This window comes from Gobio gobio (genome assembly GCF_949357685.1).
Source record: "Gobio gobio genome assembly, chromosome: 8".
NCBI classification, from domain to species: domain Eukaryota; kingdom Metazoa; phylum Chordata; class Actinopteri; order Cypriniformes; family Gobionidae; genus Gobio; species Gobio gobio.
In genome coordinates this window covers 57,752,612-57,775,570 of record NC_137114.1, presented here as the reverse complement: position 1 = coordinate 57,775,570, position 22,959 = coordinate 57,752,612, and the positions used below count along the sequence as shown (strand labels likewise).

General features: G+C 39.7%; 2 protein-coding genes and 1 long non-coding RNA gene across 6 annotated transcripts in view; all 3 read left to right on the top strand.

Moving 5' to 3' along the window:
• Positions 1 to 1,038: 1,038 nt before the first annotated feature.
• LOC307130426 (uncharacterized protein) lies at positions 1,039 to 4,606 on the top strand (the record flags this gene model as incomplete). Its single annotated transcript, XM_079823392.1, has 7 exons — positions 1,039 to 1,144; positions 2,161 to 2,356; positions 2,762 to 2,954; positions 3,082 to 3,153; positions 3,654 to 3,756; positions 3,929 to 3,978; positions 4,094 to 4,606. The coding sequence occupies 7 exons, from the start codon at positions 1,039 to 1,041 to the stop codon at positions 4,604 to 4,606; spliced, it is 1,233 nt and encodes a 410-aa protein (XP_079679518.1).
• Positions 4,607 to 7,168: 2,562 nt separating this feature from the next.
• Positions 7,169 to 8,671, top strand: LOC307130480. The gene is made up of 3 exons (XR_013817046.1): positions 7,169 to 7,263; positions 7,490 to 7,564; positions 8,630 to 8,671. It is a non-coding gene; the product is annotated as an uncharacterized lncRNA (long non-coding RNA).
• Positions 8,672 to 19,056: 10,385 nt separating this feature from the next.
• LOC307130464 (protein NLRC3-like) overlaps positions 19,057 to 22,959 on the top strand; it is a 168,182-nt gene continuing 164,279 nt past the window's right edge. For 2 of the 4 annotated variants that reach the window (XM_079823438.1, XM_079823439.1), the window contains exon 1: positions 19,564 to 19,710. In XM_079823438.1, the coding sequence (XP_079679564.1) occupies positions 19,598 to 19,710 (113 nt within the window). In that variant the 5' untranslated portion in view covers positions 19,564 to 19,597. Of the gene's footprint in view, positions 19,173 to 19,563; positions 19,711 to 22,959 lie in introns of those variants that run through there. The other 2 variants (XR_013817040.1, XM_079823440.1) reach the window with 2 other exon arrangements.

The following is a 22,959-nucleotide window of genomic DNA, read 5'->3' as shown; positions in this document are numbered from 1 at the left end:
ACTGCAGTATCATACACATTTCATACACCCAGACCAGCCCAAGCGCGTGATTCATTGGTGGAACGCTGGAATCCCCGTCAGTGATTGGCTACATTTGACATCCGTCAAAGTCAGCACGTGTCAGTGATTGGCTGCATTTGACATCCGTCAAAGTCAACACACCGATGCCCTAAAGACGTGTGTGGTGTGACGTTAGTCATAATTACAATTAATTAGCAGGATTCGAGCGAAGTTGAGAGTTACGGGAGATTTTAACTTTATCACGTTGAAGGTAAGTGTGTTAATTTATATATTCTACCTTTATGGCGTTTAGTGTCATGAGTCAGACAATTTCTAACTAGTCATATCACCTTTAATCATGGCAGCTAATCGGCCTAATATTCGCCCATTAGCAGCTAAAATGGCGTCTCTAAACAACTTGCACATGCTATTAAAGTTTATTTAGGAACAAACGAAATTCTCTTGTTGTTCATAGACATATAAGTATTAGTTGATGAAACGTAATCGTATAACGCCATGGATGCTTGAGATCAATTTACATTTTAATGTGGCACAAATAAAATAAATTGAATCTGTGTTGTCATGACTGGTAAAGAGTTAACGTTACAGTTTAATACAGTATGATACAGAAATATTATATATATATATATATTTCATTTTAGGGCTGATATTAACATATTTTATGATTTCATTAGTTTTAATTCGCATGCTTTACATTTATTATTTGAATGTATCAGGTATTGTACATGGAACGTTTTCTAAATCTTACTCTCTATACTTTTTAGAGTTTAGCTTCGTTTGATCTGGGGTGCCACATTAAAGAGAGCTAAAATGGTATTAAAATAGACTGAATTTGGAATCTGAGACTGTTTCTTATCAAAAGTAACAAACTTCAAAAATCTCACTTATCAACTATTTATGTGTAAAATGTTGTATTTATTAATATAGACTTAACTACAGTCTGACAATTATGTACTGTATATAAAGCATTTATAAAAATTAAAAAATAAAATGTTGTCTGGAATGTTTTCAGTCAACATGGTAAGAAAGAAGAGAATAAAGCCTGAGCAGGATGCAAGAGAACACATATTGTCAGGCAAAGACAAAGCCTTCATTGAGGGACGACATATCAACGCATTTAAAGGTAAGTTGTGCACAAGGCACTTTGACTATGTTCAGACTGCAGGCAAATTAAATCAGAAAGTAAGTGAGACACTCCTCGCTGCAGCCTGTAGCACGATGACGTAGCTGGATCAGATCCAATACGTACTGGATGGTGGTTCGTTATGGCGAGTGCGAGTCTAGTTATAATGACTCGCACACAATTATAACTACACATTATAACTACACAGGTTAGAACATCATCTATATACAATATTGATGGTCAATATTGTATATAGATGATGTTCTAACCTGTGTAGTAGTAGTACTGATAATTAGTAATGCGTAATTATTGATGAATAAGTCATCGTGATGCTGAAGTTATCCTAGTTTCTCTCTACATACATGCAAAACAGTTAAAATTGTAACATATTCTGGTCATACTTGCTGTTGAGTGGAAGCAAGAATGATCAAGTAGCCTAATTGTCTGTAATTTTAATCCTCAAGGTACAACCAGTACACATTCAAGGGAAAATGCAAAACGTGTGTCCTGATTTCGTGAGCATGTTATTAATAATTGTTTTTGCGCGAGCGGTTTGAGTATTTATCCAGTTCACAAATCTCTCAACTGCGCGTGTGCATGTGACGTCATCAAAATGTGAACGAAACCACCGCGCGTGCGCGTCCAGTACGTGTTGGATCTGATCCAGTAGCCATCGTGCTTCAGGCTGCAGCCACGACTTCTTGAAGTAAGTGGGCATTCACATATAAGACACTGAGAGGTACACCGTATTGCTGGCAGTCTGAACGTGATCTTTCACATTCAAGCATTTTCATATTTTCATAAATGTTGAAGGGATAACTTTAAACAATTTTTTTTTTTAATTTCAAAATAAACACTTAAAATGATGTAGAGAATAGTGAAACCAAATTCAACTAGTATATCAGTGAAAACTGATGCTTAAATTATTTTCACTTACTGCACCTCATATTACATTACACAGTTTTACAGGATTTAACAATTTATAAGGATAAGTTGGTGAGCTGTGTAACAAATAGCTGCACTTGGGTTCATTCATGTTGTTTTATTAGTATTATATTTTGCCTTTTTAGGGAGAGGTGTGTTTGCACTTGAGCACATTGAACCATCCACCTTTGTTGTTGAATACCGTGGGATTCTCTCTCAAAGTAAACATGTTAAAGATGTTCAAGGCAACTACTTGTTTGACTTCACATGGAATGGAACACGTTACTGGTAAGCTGGCTGTTTTTTTTGTTTATTTATTTTTGGTTCGCATTCAGAGCAAAGTAGTTCTAATAAAAACAACAGTTATGATTATTATTATAACAATAGGAGATTTGCTAGGGTTCTTTTAACATTAAGAACTTATTAGTTAGTGATAATCAATAACATGGTTATTGTTCAACAGGGGGGCATTAGCCTAAGGGTTAGTTTTTTTGTTTTGTTTTTTACCTTAAGTGGATCATCTCACCTTTTAAACTCTTAGAAATGTAAGTTAATTGTCACAATGTGTATTTGAATAGAAGTTAAATAGGCCAAGTTTAGCCTAACCCCAAAAATATATAATGTTCATTTAGAACCTTATGTTTCAGTATGTGTCTATGTTTTAAATTTCTTACTGCTCTATTTTTCTCACAGCATTGATGCAACAAAAGAGGACGGTTCTCTTGGACGACTGGTGAATGATGATCACAGAAATCCAAATTGTAAAGTCAAGACAATCATTGTTGACGGAAGACCACACCTGTGCCTGTTTAGTATAAAACATATCTTTCCAGATGAGGAGGTCACATACAACTATGGGGATTCCTCTTGGCCTTGGCGTTTAAGGGTGAGTCTCTTAAATACTTTATCACTGAAAGTCAACATGTATTACATGTATTTTTTTTTATTTATGGTGCAGATTATTAAAAAACATCCTTGCCAATGTGTTGTACCTGTCTTTCTTATAATTATAGGAAATGTGTGACAGGACCTCGGTGGCTGTAACTGAATGCAGTGTGAATCCTTCCTCATCCGGGAAAGAGAAAGTAAGTGAGCACATGTTCCTTAATTGTTTACTTCTCTTTGACACAGGCAATATTAAGTGTAGGATGGTTGGGCATTATACTAGTCTGGTTTACGTGGACTGTTGTCTTGAAGACGTTGTTGTGACATCTCAAACTCAAGTAAAATGTCCCTCGCTCTCCATTAATTTTCATCACTTGTGTGTTGGGGGATGTGCATGACACTGACCTGAAATATAAGGACCGTTCTCCACTACGAGGACCGTCATGTTTGGGTTAGGGTTAACAATTTTTTGAGGAAAAGATGTTGATTTGTGTATGTGTCAGCTTCTTTATTGTGGATAAGTTGTAGACTTAATATGCACACTTTTACACACTGGATATGCTTTCAATGCAGCAATAATTGCATTAACTTTCAGTCAAAGACAATTCAACCGTTAAGGCCCATTCACACCACACTTTGGAATGAAATTTGTGCTATTTTCAATATATGAAGTTGATTTAATAAATCCATTTTGTTATAGTGCCACCATGAAGTTCACAGTGCTGTTATCTCCAGTTTGGATTCTTGTGAAGATTGCAGTGGACCTGTGACAAGTCGAAAATGGCTTGGCCTTACATGCAAATGTATGTATGTTTGTGTGTTCATTTTTGTATCGAAAACAAAACGGGCTGTCCTGTAATTTCCTGGTATTTTTATTTAAAAAAATTGTGCTGTTTTATTCAAATCATTATTGTAATGCAGTAATCTGATATAACCTAAAAGCATGCTTATTTTTATACTTTAATTTTCTTTCAGTATGTTCAAAATCATGGCACAAAACCTGCTTCCTGAAGAATATGACACTGGTATGTAAATTTATTGTACATCACCTTCTTTAACATTTTCAAGTTTGTTACATCAAAACTGCTGGACTATAAGCAGGGTACACTATTTTTGTTGTTATCTTTTTTTTTTTATTAGCCAGATGTTGAATTTTCCAATTCTGAAGAATCCTGCTCTGATGAGGAGTATTCTCCTTGCGCTGATAAAAACACTGAAGAATCCTCCTCTGATGTTTTCATCCCGGACTCTAGACAAAATAGCGATAGTGATGATAGTCTTTCTGTCGATATATGCAATCCACCAAATTATAAGTCCACACCAGCTGTTTCAGAGTCTTCTATGAGAGCAAAGAGTGTGTCACCACAACCCATTCGCTGTTCATCCACTGAGCAAGAAATGGTTAGTGATAGATCCAGTTCTGCTCAAGACCTCATATGTGATGAGCATGATACTACTACAAACAATACTGAGATGCTTCAGAGTTTTAAGAAAACACAAGCAGTGTCGTCTTATGAACCGTCAGAGACTGACAATGTGCCAAGCCCCAAAAACACTATTTCCACCCACAAAAACTACTGTTATGTCTGCAAGAAACCTCAGTCTAAAATTGCCCGCCACTTTAAAAAGCATCAAGACATTCTTGCTCCCTAAACACTCCAAGGACAGAAAAAGGTTACTTGAGAAATTAAGAAACAGAGGCAACTATGAACATAATAAAGAGGTTATGGAAAGTAAAAGTGGACCACTGAAAGTTAGAAGGCGGCCAGGAAGATCAGAAATTGAGCTGAGTTCTAAAACATGTGCACTGCGTATACTGTAAAGGCCTGTTTGTTTGCAAGGAGCTGTGGCGCCATGCACGGAGATGCCCTTCAAAGATGTTTTCAGAGTCTGAAGCAACTGGTAAGGCCAAAGTTTTAGTTTTGGCTGATATTGCAGAGTCAACTTTCTCCCAGGCAATATCTTCAGAGGTCTGGAAGATTTTGGGAAACATGAAGAGTGATGACATTTCATCTGTGGTTCGAAATGATTTCCTCATACTGCAGTTGAGTCAGTGTCTTAACAACAAGCATGGAAGTGATCCAACCAAATCCGAATACATCAGACAGAAGGTTCGGGAAATGGGCAGACTCTTGCTAAGCTTGAGAAAAAAATATTCCATATTTAGTTTTGAAGATGCTGTGAAGCCAAACAATTTTTACAAAGTCATTGATGCAGTCAGGGGCGTAAATTTCATCTAACAGTTGGGGGGGACAATAAACATGAAATTTCTCAAGAGCAAATTTTGAAGGGGACACAAATAATACAGCCAAAATCGTTTCTTATAAGGATATGTGTACCACAAAAAACAAAAAACATTTCGTACTTAGGCTACTTGGCGTTTTGGTGCACTGAAAAATTATGTAATGTCTATTTTTCTTTTCTCTTTCATTTTATCTGACCAACAACACAGTGATAGTTGTTTAAATACGATTAAGGTTCACCACGCAGTCATATTATAAATATTAAATTATCTTGCGTCCTCCACAAAGTATTTTATACTATGATATTCAGATCTTTAGATATTCAGCTGCAGCAAGCCCTCTGATCTGCCACTTCATATTGAGCAAAACCTTTAGGTTTAGAATGAGCGCCAATTCGGGGGCGGGTTGCTTGTATTTTGGGTTCATTAGCCAATTATTCGTAATGAAAAACACAACTACAAAACAGTACAATGACACACTCCCTTAAATAGGCGCTTTGAAACCAAATCTTCCGCGATCATCTTGTCTGTCAGCTGTTTGCCCGTTCGGCTCGTGCTGTATTGAGCAGACACGTTCAGTTTGTAATAGTTGTGTCAAATGATTTTATTACTATAAAAATTAAAACGACGGTGGCCCGGGGCAGTGCCGCAGTGGGCAAGTGATGTTAACAGTGTTTTCCCTAATCTGTATTAAAGAGAAAATAATCACTTCATCTGATGTTTAAAGTGAATAAAACAGCTTACTGGAGTTTCACAACTGCTGTCTGAAGAGCTTTGTTCTCTCCCCAAACTTGTGTGGTACTTTATCTACGTTCTATGGGTAACGTTAGTTGAGGTGCGCGGTGGATCAAACCACTGTGGGGCAAGGGGGGAGGGGGGACTCAAAATGTTTCTAAACTTAAAACACATTTTTTTTGTGTCCCGTTTGCGTTTGTATTGTTTTACTACTTACACATTTATTTTAAGTATATATCATTATATTATTTACAATACTCAGCATGGTTTTCAGGGGGGGACAGCCCTCAGATTGGGGGGTCCTGTCCCCCCCGTCCCCCCCACGATTTACGCCCCTGGATGCAGTGAAAGATGTTGCTGGCTATGATGAAAAGAGCCACTCCTATAAGACACCAAGTCTTGCATTGAAGTTAGGACACTCACTCAACAAGATCGGTGACATCATTCTCTGCAGGGCCATTGCAGCAGAGGATGATTGTTTGACAAAAGCAGCAGAGCGATTCAAACAACTGTGCTCCAGTGAATGGGCAGAACATGTCTCCCATGCTGCTCTTGCTACTTTGAGCAAATCAAAGTTCAATAAACCATCAACTATACCGTTCACACATGATGTGCAGCTTCTCCACCAGCATCTAGAGAAAAAATCCTCTGATGCTTTTGAAAGCCTAAAAAATCACGAGTCTCCACAAACATATGCAGAACTTGCCAAAGTGACACTTGCACAAGTAATAGTCTTTAATAGACGTCGTGCAGGAGAGGTTTCAAAAATGACACTTGAGTGTTTCAGGAAAAGAGACCAGACTGAGCTCCATGATGATATCGCCGTCGGTCTCTCTCCATTTGAGCAAAAAATGTCCAGGCATTTCAGCAGAGTGGAAATAATGGGCAAGAAAGGGAGAAAAGTTGCAATTTTGTTAAACCCTGAACTTGTCAGAGCATTAAAACTTCTTGTGGACAAGAGAGGTGCATGTGAAGTAGACAGGAACAACCCCTTCCTATTTGGAAGACCCAAGTGCTCACCCACCAGCTTCTTCAGAGGACAGGACTGTATCAGGCTTTTTGCAAGTCACTGTGGTGCACAACACCCAGAATATCTCCGGTCTACACAGCTCCGTAAGCAGGTGGCAACAATGTCCCAGATACTTAATCTTAAGGATAATGAGCTTGATCAACTAGCCAACTTTCTGGGCCATGACATTCAGGTCCATAGAGACTATTATCGGTTGCCAGATGCAACTAGAAATTGCAAAAATTTCCAAGCTGCTCTTGGCTATGGAGAAAGGAACTCTCGTCAATTTCCAAGGAAAGTCTCTTGATGAAATTGAGATAGAAGGTATGTGCATTATTTTGTATGATGATGATATTAATAATAATAATAATAATAATGTTACAGTACAGTAACAGAACAATTTTAAATCAGATGTAGATAATGACTTAAAAGCTAATTATGTAACTCAAAAAAATGTTTTTTGAGGTGAATGCAGTAGATAAAGAAAATTTAGGAATTATATATGTGCAGTAATGTTTGGGGGGTGTTTATCAAATATGTTTTTCTATAGATGAAATTGATCTGGAATTAGACGAGGAAGAAATAAGCGATGATGAAGAGTCTGAGCCTGTCCATGGAGTAAGAGGTATGTAATGAGTTTAATTCCAGTGAGCATTGGTATAGTGTATTTACTACATCAGGTTTCTGATTATCATAAACAAAGTATTTAGGTTGTCAAGTTTAAGTATGGTTTCATTTTCTAAATGAAGGGATGGAGTTGACCCAGGATGAGACAGAAAGTTCCAACGGTATGTTTTAATTTAAATATATTTACCAAAGCTTAAAAAAAAAGAAATCCAACCTAACATATGTTCATGTGTTTCTTGTGCAACATTATTGTTTCGAGGGCGGCTTGATTAGAAACCATTCTGGTAAAAATGTATTTGAAAATAACATGATGTTTTGTAACAGCCAGATTTACTGATTGAGATATTTATTTGCGATGGAATAATTACTTTATAATTTTATTGGAGTCTTAAACACATGCAGAAACGTTACTCTGAGCCGTAACAAATATTATGCGATGGCCTGATGCAGCATAGGAGATGCAGATAACTTGACCCTTAAGAAACTTTAATTAATGCTGTCTTGAAACGTTAACAAATCTGTTATCAAAAAATCAAATCAAATGAATTTGTAATTACAAAATCAATCTTTTTAAATTGAGATTTATACATCATCTGAAAGCTGTAAATACACTTTCCATTGATGTATGGTTTGTTAGGATATGACACTATTTGGCAGAGATACAACTATTTGAAATTCTGTAATCTGAGGGTGCAAAAATAATCAAAATACTGAGAAAATCGCCTTTAAAGTTGTCCATTTCTTTTGGCGATTATGCTGCATCCACTTAAAACATTTTTTTTATATGTTTTATATAATGTTTATGATATGTTTACGGCAGGAAATGTAAAAAAATATATCTTCATGGAACATGATCTTAATATCCTAATGATTTTGGAATAAAAGAAAAATTGATCATTTTGACTGGTACAATGTTTTGTTGCCACAAATACATAAAAACATACTTGTGAGATGCATCACTGGTTTTGTGGTCCAGGGTCACACATTTATTTGAAATTTTAGATGGTCAGAAACTGTTTGCCATGTAGAGAAGAGAAATAGTGTGTTGCTTTCTTTCCCTTAGAGAAAAAAATGGGCCTGGATGAGGCTGACAGCTCCACAGGTATGTGTGTGCACATATTTAGAAATTTACAGTGGGGAGAACAAGTATTTGATACACTGCAAGTAGGGCTGTGCAATTAATCGAATTTCGATTTCGATTTCGATTTTGCCTCCCAACGATCACCAAAATAGTACAATCGAGAAAAAACGATTATTTTGCCTTGCGTTCTGAATGAAACGCGCATGCGCTCATCCGCCCCTCCCGAATTAAGCCACAATCTCTCTCACCCAGTTCGTGAGTCTCGTGTGCATATCATCCGCTGGAATTTAAAAACTCGGCGCGAGTAAAGATGGCAGAAGGAGGGCAGTTACAGCAGCGTTTGGTGAGCAAAAAAGGCAAAACCAACTCCGTTGTCTGGGAACAGTTTGGCTTCGAGGAATCAGACGACGAGCAAAAACATGTTACGTGCAAGATTTGCTACATGGCAGTGGCTGCAACGCAAGGGAACACCACGAATTTGTTTAACCACTTGAAAATTAAACAGAGTGACCTATGACAATCAAATAAAGAAACAAAAACTGACGAGAGCAGGGGTGCCGTGTAAACGTCCTTTTTTCCCCTCATATTTTTCAAATAATTCTCTCTTTGTAAACTTTGTTCAATGCATGCGAGTGCTGCCGTATGTTTGAATATGACCAGTCGTTTTCACCGTCGTCACCCGGGTTTAGTGCCAGAAGACGCGAATGAGAAGCCGCGCGCGCTGTGAGGAAATGTATCTGTATCTGATAATGTATCATCCGAGAGCGCGCACACGTCTCTCAGCGCGCAAATATTGAGTTCTCTTTCAAGTCTTGCTCTTGAACGGACAAACTCACACAAAACGTATGTCAACATGTCCATCTTGATGAGTATCCTAGCAGACATAGTCTGAATATGCCTTAAGTGAACTTTATACAGTCGAAAAAGACGACGCATATCCGATCCGGATTGAATAGCTTTTGTAAGTTTAATAGGATTCATCTTTAATTTATGCACTCAAATATGCAATGTTATTTTACACTTGAGACATTTCTGTACCTGAAAACTAATGTTAGACGTACCTGAAAAGCATATCTAGCCGAACCATATTGTTTATCTTATTTATTTTAATAGTTCAAAAAGTACAACAAATGTTACAATTTCAATTGAATTGTTGAAAGGTGTATTTTTAATAAATACAACACATTCCCAAAGTCATGTGAAATAATCGTGTTACATAATCGTGATTTCAATATTGACCAAAATAATCGTGATTATGATTTTTTCCATAATCGAGCAGCCCTAACTGCAAGTAGGAAAACCTGCAAAACTGGCAAAGCATGTTGAAGTCTGTAATTTTTGTCATTGGTACTCTTCCACTGTGAGAGACGGAATCTTAAACAAAAATCCAGAAAATCACATTGTATGATTTTTAAATAATTAATTTTCATTTTATTGCATGACATACGTTTTTGATCACCTACCAACCAGTAAGAATTACAGCTCTCACAGACCTGTTTTTTTTTAAGAAGCCCTCCTGTTCTCCACTCATTAACTGCACCTGTTTGAACTCGTTACCTGTATAAAAGACACCTGTCCACACACTCAATCAAACAGACTCCAACCTCTCCACAATGGCCAAGACCACATTCCGTCTCTCACAGTGGAAGAGTACCTATGATAAAAATTACAGACTTCAACATGCTTTGCCAATTTTGCAGGTTTTCCTACTTGCAGTGTATCAAATACTTGTTCTCCCCACTGTATTTGAGAAAAAGGATACATGATTATTTTGGGTTCATGTTTTATTTTTTGCTTTCACAGTAATTCAGTGTAAATGTGGTCCTTTTTGTTTTACTCAGGACCAGAGACTAGCTTGCCCTGTGTGCTTATCTACTGATATTTCAGACGGTCCGAAACAGTTTGGATTGTAGGGCTGTAATGCATTTTATTTGTTGCTTTTTCCCCTTTATGAAAAAGAAAAATGAATCCGGATGAAACTGAGAACTCCAGAGTTATTTAAACATTTCTGTATATACAATTATTCCAAGTATATACATATTGGTATACATGTATATGTATTTGTATGTATATGTTTGTTTGTTTTGCAGAGACCAAATCGAGGAAAATTGTGAAAAGGCCATGGAGCCCAAATGAAGTGAATGCTGTCTTTAAACGGGATGTGGTGGCAGTCTGGAGAGCTGAAGTATTCGTCTGATATGAGGTGAAAATAACGTGTGTGCGTGCGTGCGTGTGTGTAGTGTATTTTACGGAGGACAGTTTCCTGAACCTGTGAGAGCACAAGACCGGCTGTGCACAAACACTATTGCTAAAAAATGGGGCAATTCCAACTGTGAATCTCTTCTGAATCAGAGCCTGTAAGTGTGTTTGATTATTTGTTAAAGTATTAGCATTGACTGTTCAAATGTGGAGTTTTGTGCAGTGTAGAGAAACACATTGTTTGTTGTTGGAGTGTCTGATCGTCTGTCAGTTCCAGTGAAGGTGCAGCAGTTGGCCGACTCTCAGTAATAAAAGTCTAGACTAGTCTCTGGACTTGCTGTCATAGTAACAGGTCCGTAAACTTAAACCTGCTCGAGCGGCTTATTTCATGTTAACAGGATTAGATTGCATCTTGAGGTGATACTTAAAATCTGTCCCAGCCACTGCTACTTTATTACAAGAGTTTATTACTGAACCAGGGACAATCATAATAATTTTAAATAATAATTATATACAAATGTTATATTGTATATGTATATGAGAATGTATAATACGACACGAGCGATTTATTTGTGATGGCATAATTACTTTATCATTTTATTTGTATTTTTATTGGTTTACACACGTACAGTTAATCTGAGCCGTGCATTAACCGGACTCTTACTGGACCCCCTGCAGTTTGCTTACAGAGCAAACAGGTCTGTGGATGATGCAGTAAACATGGGTCTGCACTTCATCCTGCAACATCTGGATAAACCAGGGACTTTTGTAAGAATCCTGTTTGTGGACTTCAGCTCGTCTTTCAACACTATCATCCCAAACCTCCTCCTGCCCAAACTAAGTCAGCTCTCCGTGCCCAGCTCTGTCTGTCAGTGGATCTCCAGCTTCCTGACAGACCAGCAGCAGCTTGTGAGGCTGGGTAAATTCTCATCCAGCACCCGCACCATCAGCACTGGGGCTCATCAAGGCTGTGTTCTCTCCCACTGCTCTTCTCCATCTACACCAGCGACTGCACCTCTTAAGACCCTCTGTCAAACTCCTGAAGTTTGCGGACGACACCACAGTCATCGGCCTCATCCGGGACGGAGACGAGTCAGGAGGCTAAAGAGCTGTCTGGTGCAGTCAGAACAACTTGGAGCTTAACACGCTCAAAACAATGGAGATGATCGTGGACTTCAGGAGAAACCCCCCCACTCACCATCATGGACAGACCTGTAAAAACAGTGGAGTCATTCAGGTTCCTGGGCACCACCATCTCTCAGGACCTGAAGTGGGACATTCACATTGCCTCCATTGGGAAAAAAGCCCAACAGAGGTCATACTTCCTCCGCCAACTGAGGAAGTTCAATCTGCCACAGGAACAGCTGAAACGTTTTTTTATTGAATCCATCCTATGCACTTCAATTACCGTCTGGTACAGCTCAGCTACCAGATCTGACCTCAGGAGACTACAGAGGGTATCACTGGAACAACCCTTCCCACTCTCCAAGATCTGGACTTATCCAGAGTACGTAAAAGGGCTGGCAAAATCACTCTGGACCGCTCTCATCCAGCACACTCCCTCTTCCAACTGTGGCCATCCGGTCGACGCTACAGAGCCCTGAGCACCAGAACGACCAGGCACAGGAACAGTTTCTTCCCTCAGGCAATGCATCTCATGAACACTTCACAATAAATGAGAAACACACACACAGAATTGTACATTCCTTTTATTCACTTATTTTTAACACACTTATTTACATTTCTAATTTAAACTCGAAATACATGTACATAGTATGTTGCTTTTTAATTTGTATATTGTGTCTTTGCTATTTTGCACATTGTCTGTATATTTGTATATTGTTTTTTTTTGTTTGTTTTCTTGTCACTGTCATTCTGTGCACTGTAGAGCTTCTGTCACTACAACAAATTCCTAGTATGTGTAAACATACCTGCCGATAAAGCTCATTCTGGTTCTGATTAATTTAAGTGATCACGGATATTATGGGATGGCTTGATGCAGCGTAAGAGAAGATAGTTTGATTAATTAACAATTCGAGTATTGATGCATCTGCCCTCTTCAGGGAACACAAGAACGCGCAGTAATCTTAGATCATTTAATCCAGATATTTTAATCCAATCCGCAAATTAGCCAGAGATCAGTTATCAGGATTAGAAGATCCGGGATCTGTCAAATCATCTCAGATGTAATAAGCGAGGTACGAAGAACAGACCCCTGAAGTCGTCGCCTGGGACCTTTTCAATGTTCAGATATGTGTGTCTTGAGGACTGGGTTGACAATATTGATTTCCAGTTTTAATGGATCCTAAAAGAGCCTTCGGGCTGTATTTAGCTGATGGTGACAAGCACAAGAGCAAAGAAGAAAGATAATGTGAGTGAGTTATGCATGTATGAATTAAAATGTGCTTGTTTTCATCAATGATTGTGGAATACACCTGTCATCGGTTACCCCTTTAGGTAAGTGTAGCTTTCAGCCAGCAGCAGAAGTCTTCAGGTGGTTCCCAACCTTCCTTGAGTGTTTCGACCCTTAACCACAACACTCTCCAGTTGGTGGATCAGCAGTGGCCAAATCACTGCCCTTCTGCTCCTGGCTTCCAGCTTTCTTCCTCTCTCTTGCGCCATATCCAGCATGAAGCTCGTTCAGCCTCCTGTCCCATCCTATGAGCTGCATGCTTCTTACTCCTCATCCATGCCTAAAGCGGTCAGCAGCCGCCATGCTGATTTGGCAGGAAAGCCTCTGCACCTACTTCCACAGGGAACAGCCATGCCTGGCATCCCTTATCTTTGCACTCCTGGATTAAAGGCTGATATTTCAAGGCCTTCCTCTCATGTGCCTCCTCACAGCCCTCCTCCCATGGCACGGTCAGCTCAATCAGGAGGATTTTACGGTCTTTGGCTGACCACAAAACGATGTCTGGGCGAAGAGCTGTGTGGACAGATTGACCAATCTGTTCCTAACATGACCAATCAGATGCAGGAAGATGCTATATTAAGGACTTACATCAATCAGAAGGGAGAAACTGAAACACATCATTATTTTCACTGTATTAATTTCCAAAGCTCTGATTTATGAATATGAAGTATAACATCTGAATGCACAAAGATTAGAAGAACACAGAGATCAATGCATTTGATGAGACCTTCCAACCCACTAACATAAGAAATCACAGTAAGATGTTTCATTCTCGAGATCATAATTTTACTTGACTATATTTTTTCATTTATCATTTATTATGACATATTTGACGCTGGTGGCCGATTGTCAATTATGTGTTTGCAGAAGGTGGTAAAGATATTAAATAATAAATTATTATGGAGAGCACATTTCAGGGAAATGAAGGAATATTACTCGCCTTAAAAGACTGCAAAAAAAACATCAGCATCAGTGAAGATGATCTAATAAACTGAAGAAATTATCATGTATTACTCAAACATGACAGACCGGAGCAAATTTTGCAGCTGCAAATTAAAACCAATATGAGCTGTAAGATTTATCTAAAGTGTAACTCTGAGAATGAGCCTGAGCGTTAAAACAGGAAAGAACATCAATGATCTGTGTGCAGACAAAGAGGAACTGACCAAATTAATATTTCAGTATCAAATATTACATGCGTCTGAATCGATAGACATGTGCAGAAGAACTAATAAGAGCCATTATAAACAGTCTTGACAAATCAACGTTTACGAGCGTTACAAACGCTGACACACAATCATAGTCAGATTGGATTTGATTTATTTATTGACAGACAGCAAAACAAGGAAAAGGGGGAAATGCATAAATCATGTCCATGTTCCTCATATGCAAGTCATTTTACTGTCATACAACCTGGGATTGGGCTTGTTTAGGCTGGAGTGGTAGGGGTAAGGGGAAGAAGTGAGAAGTTTGAACCACGTAGCAAGACCTTAGTAACCACCCCAAGTACCCTAGAAACCACTTAGCAACCACCCTAGCATCCACCTGAGTACCCTAGCAACTGCATAGCAACACCCTACCAACCACCCCAAGTACCCTAGCAACCGCATAGCAACCACCCTAGCAACCACCTGAGTAACCTAGCAACCACATAGCAACACCCTAGTAACCACCCCAAGTACCCTAGCAACCACATAGCAACACCCTAGCAACCACCCCAAGTACCATAGCAACTGCATAGCAACCACCCAGAATACCTTAGTAACCACATAGCAAGACCCTAGCAACCACTCAGAGTAACCTAGCAACTGCATAGCAACACCCTAGCAATCACCCCAAGTATCCTAGCAACCACATAGCAACACCCTAGCAACCACCCCAAGTACCTTAGCAACTGCATAGCAACCACCCAGATTACCCTAGCAACCACCCAGAATACCTTAGTAACCACATAGCAAGACCCTAGCAACCACTCAGAGTAACCTAGGAACCGCATAGCAACACCCTAGCAATCTCCCCAAGTACCTTAGCAACTGCAAAGCAACAACCCAGAGTACCCTAGCAACCACCCAGAAAACCTTAGTAACCGTATAGCAAGCGCATAGCAACCACATGAGTACCCTAACAACAACGTAGCAAGACCTTAGCAACCACCCTGAGTACCCAAACAACCACTTTTCTAGACTGTATTGACTTCAAACACGTCAAACTTTAAACTGAAAATCTTCAAACTTTAAGCTTTTAAAACTTTTTCAAACTTTCTGGTCCGGCTTTCTCAAGCCAACTCTCGACAAACTTTAATATCTGGTCATCCTTCATAACGCTGTCGCTATTTAAACTATTGTAAACGCTTGCGTTACCAAGGCAACAACTGACTCGTTTGTGTTACATTTGGTTATCGCAGCGCCACAGTAGAAACTAAAGCACACCCGCACCGGCCGGCTCGGCTCGGCTCTGAGCGGTTCATGAACACAGAGCACAGGCCGATGGAGAAGCGGCTCCACCAGAGTCTATTTTAGGGGAAGGGGTATAAAGTAGAGCTGGGATTGGGCCTTAGTGCTGCAGATGCCCTCTCACCAGCAGCACCAGCAGTAGAGCCAGCACAACAGAAGCAGATGTGGAGACACATGTGGACATGGTGTGTGTGCGCTTCCTGTGGCAGATGCAGAGCCAAAGCAAAGAGGAAAACAAAACACACACTGGATCGCAAGTGGACATTGAGAACATGAATAATGGAAGGCCGACAGGATCCTCTCCAGAATATGGGGATCTAAGAGTTGAGGATGAAATTCTCCTGAAGTGATCCTGAGAGACTCAATGTGTGAGACATCGCTTAAAGTCAGAGCAATGAGAAAGTGCATGAGATGAGTTTAACAGTTGAGTTCAGATGTTCTGCTGAATGCACATTTACACACATCACAGAATAACATTACGCTCACTGTTGAATATTTCCTTTAAAGAAAGGGGGATGTGATGATGTCAGATGATGATGTCACCACTAGAGGTCACTGTGGGGTCATGTGATGATGATGTCACCTGAGGTCACCACTAGAGGTCACTGTGGGGTCATGTGATGGTGATGTCACCTGAGGGCACCACTAGAGGTCACTGTGGGGTCATGTGATGATGATGTCACCTGAGGGCACCACTAGAGGTCACTGTGGGGTCATGTGATGATGATGTCACCTGAGGTCACCACTAGAGGTCACTGTGGGGTCATGTGATGATGATGTCACCTGAGGGCACCACTAGAGGTCACTGTGGGGTCATGTGATGATGATGTCACCTGAGGTCACCACTAGAGGTCACTGTGGGGTCATGTGATGATGATGTCACCTGAGGGCACCACTAGAGGTCACTGTGGGGTCATGTGATGATGATGTCACCTGAGGTCACCACTAGAGGTCACTGTGGGGTCATGTGATGATGATGTCACCTGAGGGCACCACTAGAGGTCACTGTGGGGTCATGTGATGATGATGTCACCTGAGGTCACCACTAGAGGTCACTGTGGGGTCATGTGATGATGATGTCACCTGAGGGCACCACTAGAGGTCACTGTGGGGTCATGTGATGATGATGTCACCTGAGGTCACCACTAGAGGTCACTGTGGGGTCATGTGATGATGATGTCACCTGAGGGCACCACTAGAGGTCACTGTGGGGTCATGTGATGATGATGTCACCTGAGGTCACCACTAGAGGTCACTGTGGGGTCATGTGATGATGATGTCACCTGAGGTCACCACTAGAGGTCACTGTGGGGTCATGTGATGGTGTTGTGACACAGAATGGCACAAACAGAAGAAACTGAGCAGATAGAAATAAAGACACACATGTTATTACTGCACTACAGATTGTTTCATTGCAAAATATGACAGAAAACAATCATCTGTGATCTCCTCCTGCAGTGAATAGAGACTCATAATAGCCCAGAAAAACAATAAACCAGAGCTAAACGTGACTAAAAGAGTGTGATGAGAGAGAACAGAAGAGATGACTTTAAAACATCAGGATTTATTCATTATTTAATGTGTCGCAATCATTTCTGTCCTTTCCTCTCCATGAGTTTTGGCCATTTCAGTAATTCAATTAAAAGTGCAATAAAGTTCTCAATAAATGAAAACTGTTCAAGAGTTGACAGTGTTTTTACAGTATGGTTTTCATTTCTCTGATTCTTTCAGCTTTATGTCACATTGATCCACATTTGGAAAAATCATCTGATAAAAGACTAAATGTGATTATAAACATGATCGGATGATGACAAACTTATTTCATATCACACAGATGTGATCAAACAAAGTCCTCTTTATGATTTATTATCAGGAACTCTGCAGAAAGAGAAATGAAAGACAAAACTGAACAAATGAAGGCAAGGATGAACAAATAAAAAGATTGAATGAACGAGCCAAAGAGAGCAAAACAGAAATAATGAAGAAAAACGAATGACAGAAAGAATAAAAGAACAAACTGAAGAGAGAGAGAAACTAAATGAGCCTCATCATTGCGGTCACTACAGTGGACGGCTGTTCATAAAGCATGTTCTTGCATTGCATGGGTTTTATTCATTTTATTCATATCCGTCCATTCCTTCTATCCTTGGAGACTCTTGCAGGTAAAACAGCATCAAACAATATCTAATGAGTCTCATCACAGTTACATTTGCCAAGTATTGATGTGAGAAACTCCTGATGAATCGTCTGTCCTCTATAGTGGACATCAGGCATCAAGAGCTGTTTAACTCACACTATTACTGTGACTGTTGTTTCTCATCTGCAGTGACTTTGACTGTAAATAAATGTATTAGTGTTATTAGAATGTAATGTGCATGAACATCATCTGATTACGTGATGATACTTGTACTGCGTTTCCCCAACACGGCTCATTTCAGATGAGATGTAAAGCCCTGATCGCTGGTCTTCTCAGAGGAGAGCTGAGGTAGAGATGTGTCCATCTTGACCATCATCAGAATGAGCACTAATGAGGGTAAATGGACATACTCTGGCCCTGGAGGAGCATCTGAGTCGGGTTTCCACAGCTGACCGCTGAGAGACGTCCTCATGCTCTGATATCAAACATACGCAAAGCTCAACAACTGCGGCTATCTATCTATATTTTTGTATATATTTTATAGTTTTCACATGATTTATACAATTTTATTGCTTGTTTTTTTTTTTTTTATAAATACACACAATATTGCTGTGTTATTACAGTATTATGTTTAATACAGCATCTCTTCAGTTTAAACCATAAACTCTAGAGGACATCTGAAAATCTCTTTGAAAAATGTGTTAAAAAATACTTATTTTTCAGGCCCTAAGAGCAATAAAAACACAGGAAATAAATCTGACTGAGGTTATCATAACTCATGCATAAATGATTAAATTAATCAAATATTAGGACAAACAGATTTTACAGATAAAAACAAACTGAAAAAGAGCAGAATAAATTCGACAATAGTCAAATAAAAAACAGAAAAAGTACAAAAGACCAAAAGAATGTGAACAAAATGAAGAACAAACAAAAGAACAAAACTATATGAACGAAAGAAAAAATAGTGAATAAAAGACGAAAAACAAACAAAGCGACGCGAAAAAAAAACTATTTTAACATTTTATTAACAAAATATTAATCACCAACGCGTCAACACAACACGCATGCGCAGTGGTGCTCTCGTGAACGCGCGTGTCTGTTTGCTCTCTCTCGTCACATATGCAAAGTGAAAGTAAGCTGGAGTTCACCTGGCGACTGCCGCCATTTTAAGCAGGTAAACACTAATACCACACGTAAAAACAGAGATTTAAAGTGTGTAATAGAAACGTTTATCAGAGTTTAATCAGGAATGTCCGTGTATGTTTATGATGTTAAAGCTGGAGGATTTGAGAAGCTGTATCTTGTAAAAGTTTGATCGAGGTGAGTGTTCAGGTGTGACTTCCTCATATTAATATGAATCTCTGGAGGACATTTTGAGTGATTTTGTTTGATATGAAATCTTTAATGAAGGGTTTCTTTCACTTCAAGGTTTCTTTAGTGTTTGGTGATGTCTGTGGTTCTTCAGAGGTTTATCTTCAGATGTGTTGTATTGGTCATTTCACGCGTTTGTTGGGTTTGCTCGTCCGAACATGTTCATCAGTGTCTGTGTCTGTTTACAGTCTTACACCTCACACACTCCAGATGTGTTCAGATAAATTATGAAGTTTGTTTAATGTAATGTAATGTGTAAACATGAGTGACTGAGCTTGAGTTCACAAAGTCACATGATCCTTTCCTCACACACTCCAGATGTGTTCAGATAAATCATGACGGATGTTTAATGTAATCGTTTAATTTAGTGTGTGATGTTTGTTCATTCAGAGTCAGTGGAGGAGATCAAACTCATCAGATTCTCCTGCAGCTTCATCATGGCTGATCCACAAGGATCCACAGATGGAGATTTCTCTCCAGGATGCAGGTACTTTCAGCACACACTGTTAAATATTGTTACATCACAGAAAAAGATCTCACGGATCACAGAACCAGTTTACAGAACAAATATTATTTGTGTTTTTGTTTTAAAGCTAACATGAAATATTAAATAAAATATCATAAAGTCTCCTCAAAGTGTTTTTGAAGAAAGATGAATGTTTATATATTGCAGTTTTTCTGAATTGCTAAAACACATTTCTCGAAACCATCACCCACTTTCTCAAAATATTAAACACACAACTAAATCTTCAAACTACATTCAGAGTAGGGCTGGGCGATATGACCAAAATCTCATATCACGATATAGTACTTTTCTGTAAATTCAATCAATTAATAGTTTATGTATTAGGGATGCAACAATACAGTTAGTCCACAGTTCAATACATACCTGGGTTTTTTAACCACGGTTTTCGGTTCTGATGGCTTGTCACATTAGTTTTTTACTATTCTATTCTTAGCCAACAGGAACAGCAAGAGGTTAAGGAGAAAAAATACTATTTTTGTTGTTACTCTTTCTTTATTTAACTTAAAAGACTTAACTTTAAATTTTTCTTCAAAAACACTTGTACACATTCCTAGTGTATTGTATAATATAAAATAAATATATATATAAAGATTTACACTGGCAGCTCAGAGCTGTATATCAGTATTTATGTATGAAATTGAATGAATAATGTAAAAATAAAACACAAAATAGACTTCACTAGGAATGCAACAATACAGTTAGTCCACGGTTCAATACATACCTCAGTTTTTTAACCACGGTTTTCGGTTCGGTTCTGATGGCTTCTCACATCAGTTTTTTGCTATTCTATTCTTAGCCAACAGGAACAGGTTATGGAGAAAAAAGATTTTTTTTTTAATTGCAAAACTCTTTCTTTATTTTACTTAAAAGAATTGAAAAAGCTTACTTAAACTTAAAACTTTACTTTAAAAAAAAACCACTTGTACACATTCCTAGTGTATTGTATAATATAAAATAAATGTATATTTACATTTAGTCATTTAGCAGACGCTTTTATCCAAAGCGACTTATAAATGAGGGCAATAGAAGCAGCTAGAGCATTCAAGGACAACAATATCAACAATATGCAAGTGCTGTAACAAGTCTCAGTTAATCTAGCACAGAAATGTTTTTTTAATTAATTTTTTTAAATAAATTAGACAGACAGACAATGAATAGAATGATAAGTGCTATTCTTGATTGGTCAGGTGTTGCTGGAAAAGATGTGTCTTTAGACGTTTTTTGAAAATGGCTACAGACTCGGCCGCATGAATTGAGATAGGCAGGTCATTCCACCAGGTGGGAACGGCCCAGGAAAAGGTCTGTGACAGCGATTTCATGCCTCTCTGGTATGGCACCACAAGGCGTCGTTTACTGGCAGAGCGCAAGTTCCTGGAGGGTGTGTAAGTCTGAACGAGCGAGTTTAGGTATATTGGTGCAGAGCCAGTGGTTGCTTTGAAGGCGAGTACCAGTGCCTTGAATTTGATGCGAGCGGCTATTGGTAGCCAGTGGAGTCTGATGAGGAGAGGCATGACGTGTGCTCTCTTCGGCTCATTAAAGACCACCCTCGTCGCTTTATTCTGGATCAGTTGCAAGGGTTTGATAGTGCATGCCGGAAGGCCCGCAAGAAGAGCATTACAGTAGTCCAGTCTAGAGAGAACAAGAGCTTGTACCAGTAGTTGTGTGGCATGATCTGATAGGAAGGGTCTAATCTTCCTAATGTTAAATAGTGCAAATCTGCAGGACCGGGTTGTTGCAGTGATGTGGTCAGTGAATTTTAGCTGATCATCAATCACAACCCCAAGGTTCCTGGCTGTCCTGGACGGAGTTATGGTTGATGATCCTAGCTGAATGGAGAGATTGTGATGCAGTGCTGGTTTGGCTGAGACCACAAGCAGTTCTGTCTTTGCAAGGTTGAGTTGCAGGTGATGTTCCTTCATCCAGGCTGAAATGTCTGTTAGGCAGGCAGCGATACGAACACCAACCGATGGATCATCAGGTTGAAATGAGAAGTAGAGTTGAGTGTCGTCGGCATAGCAGTGATAGGAAAAGCCATGTTTCTGAATGACCGATCCCAATGATGACATGTAGATGGAGAAGAGAAGTGGTCGAAGCACTGAGCCCTGGGGAACTCCAGTAGCTAGATGATGTGACTTAGACACTTCACCACTCCATGACACCCTGAAGGACCTACCTGAGAGGTAAGACTTGAACCACAGGAGAGCGGTTCCTGAGATGCCCATCTTCATGAGAGTTGGCAGGAGGAACTGGTGGTTAACTGTGTCAAAAGCAGCAGACAAATCCAGTAAGATAAGTACTGTGGATTTGGAGGCTGCTCTTGCCTGTCTCAGTGCCTCCGTAACCGAGAGCAGGGCAGTCTCAGTTGAGTGGCCGCTTTTGAAACCGGATTGGTTGATGTCCAGGAGGTTGTGGGGAAAGTCCCGGTCTGAAGAGAGGTGTTGACAATGTGAGTGAGTGCAGGAGTAACTGAAGAAGAAATGGCCTGAAGGAGGTGAGTGGGGATAGGATCAAGCGGACAGGTAGTGGGATGATTGGATAGGATGAGTGTGGAGACAGCTGCTTCAGAGAGCAGAGAGAAGGAGGGGAGCGTGTGTGTGATGGTTGTTGAGATGTGTGTGTCGGTTTGTGGTGTGGAGAATTGGCTGCTGATGGAAGAGGTTTTGTTTGTGAAAAATGATGCAAAGTCATCAGCTGTAAGAGTTGATGAAGGAGGGGGGGGAGGAGGACAAAGGAGCGAAGAGAATGTTTTGAAAAGTGCACGAGTCGGAGCAGTTGTTGATTTTGTTGTGGTAGTATGTCGTTTTAGCAGTGGAGACATTAGTAGAGAAAGAAGCGAGAAGAGACTGATACAGGGTTAGGTCAGTAGCGTTTTTAGTTTTGTGCCACTTCCTCTCTGCCGCCCGGAGTCCAGAGCGATGTTCACGGAGGGCTGGCCTGCATGAAAGGGGACAGAGGTTGTCTAAGCAAGATGTTCGAGTGGAGCAACGAGTGTCAGTAGCACTGTTAGTGTCTAGTGCTGAGAACTGAGCAGGTGGAGGGAGTGAGGATGAAACCATTGTGGATAGACGAGAGGGAGAGAGCGAGCGTAGATTACGCCGAAAGGTGATCTGCGGAGGAGTGTGTGTTGTGTCCGGAGTCAGTATGAGGTTAAGAGTGATGAGAAAGTGATCTGAGGTGTGCAGTGGAGTAACTAAAGTGTTGTCTGTGGAG